Below are 12608 nucleotides of genomic sequence, written 5' to 3' on the forward strand. Positions count from 1 at the left end.
AAATGAAGCAGCCAACCTGTTTAAGTAGCTAGTTTTCAACAATGGTTCAGATAGGTAGCCTGTTAGCTAACTATTGCTAGATAGCTAACTTTAGCTCCCCAGCCTGTTAGCATTGATTAAGCAACGCATTGATTTTTAGTTAACCGTGCTGCACGTATATGAAGATTTTTACGGAGGCAGCTGACGTTGAGGGAGGACTTTAGAGCTTTACTCGTCAACTACAATTCACGTTCATCAATAAGGTGAGAACCAGACCTGTTATTAACCCAAATACTCTCAAATGAATTGAAAAGTGTACTATCCAAGTAGTACATAATAGAAGATGTTTGTTGCTGTAATGGTGACAGTAGCGCAAACACAAGTAGTAGGCAGTGTGGCGGCAGTGTAGCATAGTGGTTAAGGAGCAGGACTTGTAACCAAAAGGTTGCTGGTTCGATCCCTGCTGGGACACTGAGCTGTACCCTTGGGCAAGGTACTTAACCCACAATTGCCTCAGTAAATATCCAGCTGTATAAATGGATGACATTGTAAAGAACTGTAACCTATGTAAGTCGCTTTGGATAAAAGCGTCTGCTAAATGAATAAATGTAAATGTAAATGTAAATGTAGTAGCCCTAACCGGTTAACATTAGCGAACATTGTGATTAGGCTGCTGTAATCTGACACAGCATAATGACTGAAACGTCAGCTGTCTCCGTAAAAATCTTATTATACGTGCAGCACGATTAACTGAAAATCGCTGCGTTGCATAATAAATAACCATCTATAAGGCATGTGAAAGGGCCGTGTGTCACCGTGCCCAAAACGACTCCAAATAAGCCACAAAGTACAATCATGAACTCCACTGTGCTGTGCAAGAGCACTTTTCTTCAACACAAAGTTCACATCGTGATGACGTAAACGTGCTTGGGCGCGGAACGTTAATCGCAATGTGAGCGCAGGCCAGCGGGGGAGTGGGGAGGGGGGCAATCGTGCTCGGGCACGGTACAAGGCAACCGGGCCTAGTGTCAGTACGCCCTAAGACACCAGGGGAAGGTGGTGAATCTAAAACCATTAGGAAAGGAAAGACTGCAGTCAGCCAGTTCATTCCACTGTCAGGCTATACCAGAGAAAGAATGAGGTTCAGCAACAGAAAATTAAGTCATTAGAGGTAGATCACATTCATATACTGTTCAAAGTTGCAACCTATGCTGCCTTCTGAGGTAGCACACCTAGGTGTGAATTACTGTCAAATTACTCAAATTACCAGTAACTATTTATATGACAGCCACCCCTCTCATCTGCCCTCCACTGCCTCACCCACCACCTCTCTGACTGCTGATGACTTTGCCACCTTTTTCACTGAAAAGATGGAAGCAATCAGCAGTCAATTCTCTACTCCACACACTCACAGCCAGTCTCCACCCACACACAACACTGTCCACATTCTCCCCTTTCTCTGATGCTGATGGCTCCAAGCTTCTCCTCTCCAACCAGCCCACCACCTGCTTCCTGGACCCTATCCCCTCCCATCTCCTACACTCTTACCTGAACTCAAGTACATCATCAACACATCACTTACTACTGGTACTTTCCTCACTGCATTTAAGCAGGCTAGTGTAACCCCACCGCTCAAAAACCTTACACTCAGTCCTACACTAGCAGACAACTACAGACCAGTCTCTCTCTCCCTTTCTAAAACTCCTGAATGAGTTGTTTTCACCCAGGTTTCTGCTTTCCTCTTCCAGAATGACCTCTTGGATGCCAACCAATCTGGCATCAAAACTGGCCACTCCACTGAGACAGCCCTCCTGTCCGTTGTCGACACCTAGTGGTTGGCAAGAGCTGCCTCCAGCTCCTCGGCCCTCATTCTACTAGATACACTATATGGCCAAAAGTATGTGGACACCCCTCCTAATTATTGAGCTCAGGTGTTTCAGCCACACCGATTGTTAAAAGGTGCATAAAATCAAGCACATAGCCATGCAATCTGCACAGAAAAACCTTGGAAGTAGAATGGGTCGTACTGGAGAGCTCAGTGACTTTAAACGTGGCACTGTCATAGGATGCCATCTTTGCCACAAGTCAGTTCGCGAAATTTCTGCCCTGCTAGATCTGCCCCAGTCAACTGTAAGTGCTATTATTGTCAAGTGGAAGCGTCTAGGAGCAACAACAGCTCAGCCACAAAGCAGTACACCATGCAAACTTAAAGAGCGGGACCGCCGAGTGCTGAAGCACATAGCACATAAAAACCGCCTATCCTCTGTTGAATCATTCACTACAGAGTTCCAAACTGTCTCTGGCTGCAACATCAGCACAAGAACTGTGCATTGGAGCTTCATGAAATGGGTTTCCATGGCCGAGCAGCTGCACACAAGCCCAACATCCCTATGCGCAATGCCAAGCAATGACTGGAGTGGTGCAAAGCCTGCCGCCACTGGACTTTGGAGCAGTGAAAACGCGTTCTCTGGAGTGATGAATCACGCTTCACTATCTGGCAGTCTGATGGATGAATCTGGGCTTGGCAGATGCCAGGAGAGTGCTACCTACCGGAATGCACAGTGCCTACTGTAAAGTTTGGTGGAGGAGGGATAATGGTCTGGGGTTGTTTTTCAGGGTTTGGGCTAGGCCCCTTAGTTCCAGTGAAGGATAACATTAATGCTACAGCTTACAAAGACATTTTAGACAACTGTATGTTTCTAACTTTGTGGCAACAGTTAGGGGAAGGCCCTTTCCTGTTCCAGCATGACTGTGCCCCTGTGCACAAAGCAACATCCATAAAGACATGGTTTGACAAGTTTAGTGTGGAGGAACTCCAGTGGCCTGCACAGAGCCCTGACCTCAACCCCACTGAACACCTTTGGAATGAATTAGAACACTGATTGAGAGCCAGACCGTCTCGTCCAACATCAATGCCTGACCTCACAAATGCTCTTTTGGCTGAATGGCCACAAATTCCCACAGACACACTCCATAATCTTGTGGAAACCCTTCCCAGAAGAGTGGAGGCTGTTATAGCTGCAGGGGGGGGCAACTCCATATTAATGCCCATGGGTTTGGAATGGGATGTCCAATAAGCTCATATAGGTGTGATGGTCAGGTGTCCACATACTTTTGGCCATATAGTGTATGTCTGCCGCCTTCAACGCGATGAATCAACCCTGTTCACTCTCACTGATCTGGGTATCACCAGCACTGCACTCTGCTGGTTTGAGTCCTACCTCACAGCCTTCGAGGTATCTTGGAGGGGTGGGGTATCTAAGTCACATTGGCTAACAACTGGGGTACCTCAGAGATTGGCGTTTGGCCCCCTCCTTTTCTCACTATACACAACCTCACTGGGCCTAATCATTCAGGAGCACAGCTTCTCCTAACACTGCTATGCCGATGACACCCAGCTCTACTTCTAATTCCATCCTGATGACCCCACGGTCTCAGCACGAATCTCCACCTGCCTCTCAGCCTAGACGAAGGAACACCACGCTCAACTCAATCTGTCTAAGACAGCTTCGCGTCAGCTCAGCCAGCCTGTCCATTCAGCACGACATCAATGTACAGCTTGGCTCAACAACACTGACTCCATCTAGGTCTGCAAGGAACCTGGGGGTAGTGTCTGATGACCAGCTAAACTTTAAGGACCACATTACGATGACAGCCAGATCAGGCAGATTTGCACTATAAAACATCATGAAAATGAGCCCTACCTATCTGAGTATGGTACACATCTCCTTGTCCAGGCCCTTGTCATCTCAAGACTGAACAACTGCAATCCTCTCTTGGCTGGCCTACCTGCATACACCATTATGCCTCTGCAGTTGATATACAATGCAGCTGCGTGGCTGGTTTTTCTTTGTCTCACTCCACTGGCTCCCAATAGCTGCCTGCATGAACTTCAAGGCCTTGTTGCTTGCGATCAGACCAACCAACTGCACCTACCTACCTGAACACTCTACTGCAAGCCTGTGTTCCCTCCCGACCACTGCGCTCTGCTACCGAATGGCGTTTGGTGGTCCCATCACATCGCAGCACAAAATCACTATCCAGAACTTTTTCTGCCATTGTCCCTTGATGGTGAAATGACCTTTCAATCTTCATCTGTTCTGCCGTGTCCCTCAATATTTTTAAGAAACATCTGAAGACACGGCTCTTCTGTGCTCACCTGAATTGCTACCACCTAAAGCAATTTCTTATGTCCTAAACTCTGTTTTCCGTTAAAAAATAATGGTTTAATGCACTTCTGTTTCTACTAGCTAGCTTATACCTTGTATGGCCAACTATTGAAACATGGTCATGCAAACTTCTAATATTGTGACTCCTTGCTTGGTTTTTTCTCCTGTTGTACGCTGCCTCACTTGTAAATCACTTTGGATGAGAGCACCTGCCAAATGAATAAATGTAAATGTTGTGCACAAAATCAATTCTCAACAGGAAAAAGTAGCATCACTTTTGGACCCAGAAAAATCTGTTGAGTCTTTACAATTTGAGTGCAGCTCCATACTACTTGTCATTCAGACAAATTAAATAATATGCTGTCTAACTTAAGTCTTTTGAAATGGATTGACTCACACTGCAAACAATGTTTCAGTATTTCTGTAAATAGTTATGTAACAAATTCAACTCAAGTATAGATGGTAAAAATAACTATGAACATAATTAGAATAAAACCAACACAAAACAGCAAGAAATATAAATAGCTATTTTTCATGATTACAATAAAAATGAAAATTAATTCACATTTCTGTTATATTATCGATGAAAAACTGCTTTCAATAATCATGAAATTTGCTCTTGTTTGTGTGATCAGATGAACTGAGAGAGACATGCATCTCAATATAGTGCATCTATCAGTAGGCAGACACTGCACCTTTGTTGTATGCAATCCTGTGGTTTATCGACATCTGATTAAACACCTTGTAACAGCCACACTTCTGGTACACAGCAAGGAGAGAAAATCCTGTGTCCTGAAATAAGTGAGGTAATGAACGGATATGAACTGGAGTTCTGGTTGAAATAAAGATAACTGCTCATGATGCAAAAATACAGGCAGATTTTGCACCACGATTGTATAGCCAATTTTACATTTACTAATGATGCATTCAATGCACTGAAGACAACAATTGTCTTTACACCCTAAAATAAACGGGGAAACTACTAGATGGAGAAATGACCAAGTTATTCAGCAGAGAGTAAGGTAAGCTCACATGGCTGCTATTTGCACTTTCTTGTAGGAGCTGATTTTAGATTTCCAGTTCAGAAAAGCTAAGTTAATTATGGCTTACCTGTGATCCTTCTCAATGGACTTTGCAGATGATATGCCATTATCCAGGAATCCAATGGCATAGTCTGTGGCGCTGAAGAGCTCCTGATCCATTACAAAGACATCTTCACTGTTCAGTAACAGAGACTTCAAGCTCTTCTTCAAAGGTGCGACATCCTCACTGTCACTCATGAACCTGGGGGGCTCCGTACTAGCATTGGGGGGTTCCAGCCTTGGTCGGAAGGGTTGGTGGCCAGGGGCATCCTCCCGGAAGCCTTTAGCAAAGGGGTTGTAGTCGATCTTTAGCTGTGTGATGCGCAAGTTTTGGTAGGCTGTGACAGCGATGAACTCAGTCTGGGGGAACGTGAAGGTCATGACGTCCGGCCCGTTGAGCTGGATGACCTCAGTGGCCTTGTCTGCTGGCACAACATGCAGCCGTGGCAGGTAGCGGTGCTTGGAGTGCAGGATGACATGACCCTCCTGGTCCAGAGTGTTGTTTGTAAGCTTCAGCTTGTAGAACGACACAGGGTTCTGCATCCAGTAGTGGCCCGAGGATGGCGAGTCTGGGTGGATGAAGACCCGGCCCAGAACATGGGGCTCCGCCCTGCCGTTCACTTCCCACTGCTGACCTGTCCATCTGTAGCGGTGGTTGTCCACCGGGGTGATGTCCATGACCAGGATGTATCGCTGGAAAGGCTCCATGCCAGAGATGCGGAACCGACAGTAGGGGAACATTCGGCGGCCCTGCTTGGTTAGGATCATCTCCGTCTTGCACCGGTAGAACTCATTCCACATGTTGTTGTTGTCCAGGGTAACCTTTATGCTCTTGCAAGTGCTTTCAGGGGGAAGGTTCTCTGGCTGGGTGCTGGACTTCGCAGCCAACTTGACGGAGGGGACACAAGGCGCAGTAGGAGGTCGCCCCGGAGTGGAGGTTGTCGCCATGTTCGCGTCTTGATTAGCCACAAGGATGCCCTGGTCCTTCCCACCCTCGCTACCCTGGCCAGGCTTCAGGATGACAAAGAAGGCAGGGGGAGTGGCACTGGTTGGGGGTGCAGCTGGTGCGGCAGCACCCTCCTCCTGAAGCACCATTAGGGCCCGTTTCTCCGTGGTGGCCATGAAAGTGGAAGTGAGTTTTTTGGAAGGTTTCAGGCTCCCTCACCTTGACTCGTCTGTTTCCTCAGTGAACATTCTTGAAAAAGAAAAAACAAATGAAACATAAGTGGAGTTTTCATGAATGTTATGCTCATGGCTGGTGACACTGTCCATATTTATGAAAAAGAACCACTTACACATTAAAACGATACAGAAATGTGCTCTACCCAACTCACCATACTTACTATGGCACCTTGTTTGACAGTGCCATGGTAAATTCCCTACCAAGCTGTCAGAGTAAATTGTCATAGAGTCAATAGATCAACTAATATACTTTATTATGACTACTGCTGAAGAAACATGATTGGCTGTCTATGATAAGTGTGGATGGAAACTTATGGAAATGCTTATCCACTTGTGGGTGCAATACCTGCGTATTTAATCTTTAACATTTTAAAGTTATTATGTAGCAAATATTGGCTGATATCATTTTCTTTCATGATGCCCATGGAATTCCTTCATGTTGAACCTCATTCTTCCATGACACACTGTCTTAGCATTCATGAATTCATAAGTGTGACATTGTGCACAGCTTCTACACCAGGGGGTGCTGAATCTGCTCAGCTCCTCAGCAGACAAACCCACTGAACTGAATACATCTGAAAAGCATGGAATCAACTAACAATACACTCAGGAGCCGAACACTTCACCAATGTTGTTTTGGAGTTTTGTTAACTGCTATGTTAAACATTTTTTGATTTGTCATCCTGTCTTTCCATAAAGAAGAGGAATTTCACCTATGTAGAGCAATAGACCATTATCCTTCCACACATGCAAGATAATAAATTACATCTGTAACCTTTACGCAACACTAGAATTGCCAACCTTCATGAATGTTCAAAAAATATGAAATGTTAGATTAGTTAGATAGCTGAAGTGTTGAAAAGATTTGTGTGTGTGTGCGGTTAGAGCCAGCACTTAAGTGAAAGTCATGTCAGTTACAGCTCCTCTGCACATGGCACAAAATGTGGTTGTTTAGAAAATCTAAGTTCATGCAGTTCAAATTCATAAAGATTCCACGTAAGGTGACAATTTAATGATAAAAATAGAATACTACTGTGTAAAATAAGTTGTCTTTTTAGTTATGGTTTGTTAGCTGTTTATAATTCACTACTCAAAAAGGTCTATTATTCATTAAACATATTAAAGTTTGACCAACAGTCTGGTTTAAAAGTATGTTATATAGTTTTCATGAAAATGTAAAGCCAGGTCAAAGGCAATAATCACATGGGATGCCAGTCATGGTCATTAAGTGCTTAAAGTTATATGTACGTGTACTGTACTAACAAGGACAGGCTACTTTTGGTCAAGTCATTTAGATGAATTCCAAGACCTAGCTATGTTTCATCCTTTATACACCCCTATTTTAGAACTGGCAACTGTATAAAACACTGGTATAGATATCAGGCTAAAAAACTGATACCTAAAAACTGCAGCCTCTAATGCATATTACTAATGCATATTACTAATAATGTTTAAATTAAACAAAATATTATTCAATGCATCCATTTTATTATAGCGGGATCATTGTGTCAATAATATCAGCATTACATAGTGGGAACAGTATGGGGTTATGGTTTTTTCCCAGCTGTTAGAAATTATATTTTGTGATATTAACTACAATAAAATACTTTAGTATAGAAAATAGGCTATATTAATCTGTCACACTTAAGTCACACAAATCATATTTAGTCAATAAGCCAAACCTCATAAACTACTAGAATAACAGTAGCCCACCATTTCCTGAAGTCTGAAACATCCAAAACAATTACTTAAACTAACACGGGAGCAGCAACAGGTACACCAGGCTATGATTTTAATTGATCTGTTTTTCCACTAACCATTTTAAGTTTGCTACAGCAGGAGGTGTCCTATTTATGTGTCACCTGTTAGTCTGAAGCTGGACTTCACTGACCACCTTAGTCACAATCAAATGCTGGAGAGTGTCATTTGCCAACATAAATTGATCAGAACAAGAAAATTAACTTAAAGGGTCTTAAAGGGATGAAATTATGAATTTCTCAACATTTCTCAACATATTAGTCTATTCAATCATTTCATTGGCTGTATTTCCATTGTACCATCCAAGCAATTGTGTACACATTCACCAATGTCCACACTGTACGTTCTCTCCACAAATAGAATTTTGGAAGCAAACACTCAAACAAGGTTAGATGTGAACTACACCCATTTCCACTGTGCTCGTCTCACCATTTGACATCATTAGTCAACTGTAGCACCTCCAATGGTACTATGGTTGCGCCAAACTGTATTTTAAACTTCATGTAAAAAGGCACTGTATCTAGATTAGTTTAGTGATCTACTCAAATTAAGCAATTAATGAAGGTTTACATCACTAATGGGCAGTTCTACATTTTATATGGTACTGATTAAAATGGTAGGGAATCAAAGCTGTATGTCAGGCATTGTAAGGTGTGTGGCATTAAAGAATAAAATTGAGATTTAGTAGTGAGAAATATTATTCCTGTGTAAAATATGAATGATGAAAAACATATCAACATGTACAATTATCAAGAGTGCACCTTGCCCAAACACAGAACTGAAAACTCATGAATGGAGAGCTACATATAGGGACATTAATTTATACATTTTTACAAGTGATTTCCTACAATCTTTGAGCAAAAAAAGGCTTAGGATATTCAAATATTTTCATGTGAGCTAAATAATATTCTAATGTGAAATTAATATAAAGGCATGTCTCTAGCCTCCAATAAGAACAACGCTTTGTAGCAGCCAACGCCTGCAGATAGGTCTGCCAGTTCTGAATACAGCAAAACAGCATATTGTTCCTATCCATCTTTGCCATCAATTAACCACCCATTAAGCCCCATTATCCCATTATGACAGAACATATGACGGTAGAAATAAAAAACGGCCCAAAAAACTGTCAAAACTACTAAATCCCACCAGCTAGCGAACGTTACTCCATTTTTGGGGTAACTAGTGGTTGCTATCACTGTTACGCTTACGTTAGCTATCCAGCTAACACCAGGAAAACTTCCCCTGCTATTAACCAGTTGTTCTGTTGACGTTGCTATTTTCCTGTTTGTTGAAGCGCTGTTATGGTGATAAATTTTTCAACTCAGCTCCACCTCCCGTGGACTGCGACAGTTGTGGAAAACAAACTCTTGCTCTCCTTCGAAGTGAAGGACAAAGGCCTCGCGTGCTCTTCGACGATAGGAGCAACTCGTGCCTGCAGGCCCCGCGACTAAACTCGGCCAGACTTCTTTACCAATCCTAGCGCGTGCACAACGCACCCGGCCTCAATGGCGCGTGATTCCCAACTCAACGCGATGGGTGCGTGAAACTAACGTCTGTTTTTTTTTTAGCACCTTGACACTTCACGTGTGGTCACTGCCAACTCTCATCTTCTCTTTGTACAAACATCATATACGTAGCCCACCGGAGCCATTACCTTTTACAGTCCTACAAGGATCGGGATGAAACTGACCGTCGTCTCTCGTATTCCTCGCCTTGTTCTCTTTCTTCCTTCCCCCCTTCCAAACATTTACCCCGTGCGTCTCACCCAGCTGGAGAAAACCTGCGTGCGATGGAGAGTGACGTCATAGTCCCCAATGGCACGCTCACGTCCAGTTCAACCGCGCAGACTCCACTGTATCGGGACATGTCACGTGGCACCTAAAAAACTATGCGCAATCGCAATGGTTACACATACCACTAGTTCGATGCGTTGACTTGAGTCGGTAGGACAGCAAGACATAAACTTAAGACAAACAACGGCGAGTACACTTAAGAAGTTCATTGAGTTAAAATATGAGAAGCGATGGTTCCTGGTTACAGTTTCCTTAAGTATTAGTTTTGTGTGGTTCTGCCAGTTTGACACAGAGTAGCCTCTTAACTGCTTGTCACATGCGGTTCCAACGCCGTATTAACAGCAGCTCGCGGTGCTCATCTCTTCAGAGATTAGACAAGAGGCGCGCTTTGACTTTCCCGGCTTCCCCCAGTGTAGCGTACCTTGTTATCGACAACGATCACCATATTTCTGAATAAATTGTCACTAAACTTACGAAGCATAACTGTCTCGCCACTTTCGACAGTATACAAAGCAATTCTCACACGGAGACCAACTATCAACAAGAATCCCTTCCACTTTCTTCACTCTGGTTTCTAGTGCAATGACAGTTCAGACAGCAGCTGCCGAAAGCAATGTTACATTTGTTAGATGAACCTGTTCAAGTTAAGACCAATCATACCACGTTATAATGTGATTTAGCCTACTTAGCCTACGTAGTGAACTTATATTCGTTCTAAATATTACTAGGTTAAAACTGAAAATTACTCTAGAGAATCTTAACATCTCGACACACCTTTAGTAGGCGTAACTTACTTTGCAGTTCGTAAGATAAAATTGCAAAGTTTATTTAGGGTACAAGATGACATAATACACAAGTGCGCTCAAACTTGTCTTTATTCGTAGTCACTTTAGTGTATACATTTGATTTTTTTTTTTTTTTTACTGTTGATGTAGGACGGTTCAGTACGTTTCGGAATTAAAGCAAATTTATTTCAAAGATTCCAGTCAGTCCCAAATTAAAACGCTGGTTTTGTTCATACAGAGGCAGTTTTTCGCAATAATTCGTGAGGGGATTGTGGCATGTCGGAGTGCATGATTCTTGCTGCTTCATCTCAAATGATAGTAATGATTCTGTATATTCAGAGGTAAAACCCATAAACGTTTCTCGTAGCGCTAATAGAGTGGAAAGCCAGGTCAGCTGCGCTTTGTGACCAGTAATCAATAATGTTAATCGCGCTTTGACTTCATATTTAGCTAACCATGTATTCGAGGTTGGATTGCCTAAATGACGGACTTTCTACAACACATAATGTGTTGTGTAATAATCTTCACCCTATTGCAGTGAAAATAATTATATTAATACAAAAATGTTGAACATTGAATTGACAGTGGTGCATGCAGAACTTAATGTAGGCTAATGTAGAATATAATGTGTATAATGTAATTTAACAAAATAGGGACAGCAATCACACCAATCACAGAACGCCAAGGTTCTTCTTTCCAAAGTTGTTATGGCCGCATGAGACAGACTTTTCACGCATGACTACAGAGATTACCAGGTTTCAGCATACCTATGTCCAAGGTATTTCTACCTATTAAAATGCCATAACGCATCTCTCAAATCTTTAATATCCCATTCCGCTTCTTGAGCGCTCTCAGAAATTAACTGCAGTGACCTGTCCACAGTAAAACTCGGGTAATGTGCATGTGGTTGCTAAGAGAGATGCATAAAATGACTGCAAATCAACTCAGTTCAACACATTTCTTCAGGCAACTGTTATAACACTGGTAGCAAATTTGTTCATGTTTAACCGTATGCTGGGGATGGTCCTGTATTGTTAACTCGTGTGAAGGAAAGGTTCCGGCCGAAGTGGCACCCATGCGCATCCAGTTCAACAACGACTTAATAAATACAGGCTTAGTATGCATCATATGGCGAAACTGGACTACAACTTTCCCTTGTCTGTCACGTGCTCGCACAACAGCGCAGCGCCACCATGGTCAGGCCAGGATAGCTCGGAACTAACGACAGAAGATGAAATAGGAGCTCCGTGAATACTTAATACAACAGAACGTTTGCACTGAAAACCATGTACCCACAAAACCCACGACAGATTGCATCTTAAAATCGATCGAAATCAATGTTCCTGTGTTTTCAGCAGCGCGTCGATGGTGTCAAGGAGAGTTGAAGTCATGCCTTTTCTGCCACTATCGTCAGATGACCACGTTGATACCCTGTCCCTTCCACTTGCTTTACGCCTTTCAAGTTATTACATATGTCCTACATTACACGATGGCGACAAACGCTGTGTACAAAATGGGATGCAAACTGAAACATGTATAGATGTTTACCTCGGGAAACAAGCCTTATGAAAACGATATGGTCATCCCTCATCGAAATCCTTCCGATAGCTAGGCTAAAGACGGGGCAAGAAACTCAAGGGGACTGAAACGCTTCAACCCTGCGCATGCGCTAATGCTAAGCGTTGTTGGCGCTACTCCAAGATGTTAGGTCATTGGCAACTCTGGAGAGGCGCAGGGGCTATTAGCGAAAGGCATGTCTATATTTTGGTCTGAAAATCTGCTCTGCGGTGAGTTGGGTCTATGAATATGCTTCGTCTGCTTGGCATTTTAGCCGAACAAACGTTGTTATATCCATTAGAC

General features: G+C 43.1%; 1 protein-coding gene across 6 annotated transcripts in view; it reads right to left on the reverse strand.

Moving 5' to 3' along the window:
* The window catches only part of mgaa (MAX dimerization protein MGA a), a 41517-nt gene extending 29145 nt beyond the window's left edge, over positions 1-12372 (reverse strand). For 4 of the 6 annotated variants that reach the window (XM_036541679.1, XM_036541678.1, XM_036541677.1 and 1 more), the window contains exons 1-2: positions 9825-9994; positions 5259-6425 (exon numbers count right to left, since the gene is read on the reverse strand). In XM_036541679.1, the coding sequence (XP_036397572.1) occupies positions 5259-6352 (1094 nt within the window). In that variant the 5' untranslated portion in view covers positions 6353-6425; positions 9825-9994. Of the gene's footprint in view, positions 1-5258; positions 6426-9824; positions 9995-12296 lie in introns of those variants that run through there. The other 2 variants (XM_036541675.1, XM_036541676.1) reach the window with 2 other exon arrangements.
* Between the last annotated feature and the right edge of the window lie 236 nt (positions 12373-12608).

This window comes from Megalops cyprinoides, chromosome 12 (assembly GCF_013368585.1).
Source record: "Megalops cyprinoides isolate fMegCyp1 chromosome 12, fMegCyp1.pri, whole genome shotgun sequence".
NCBI lineage: Eukaryota > Metazoa > Chordata > Actinopteri > Elopiformes > Megalopidae > Megalops > Megalops cyprinoides.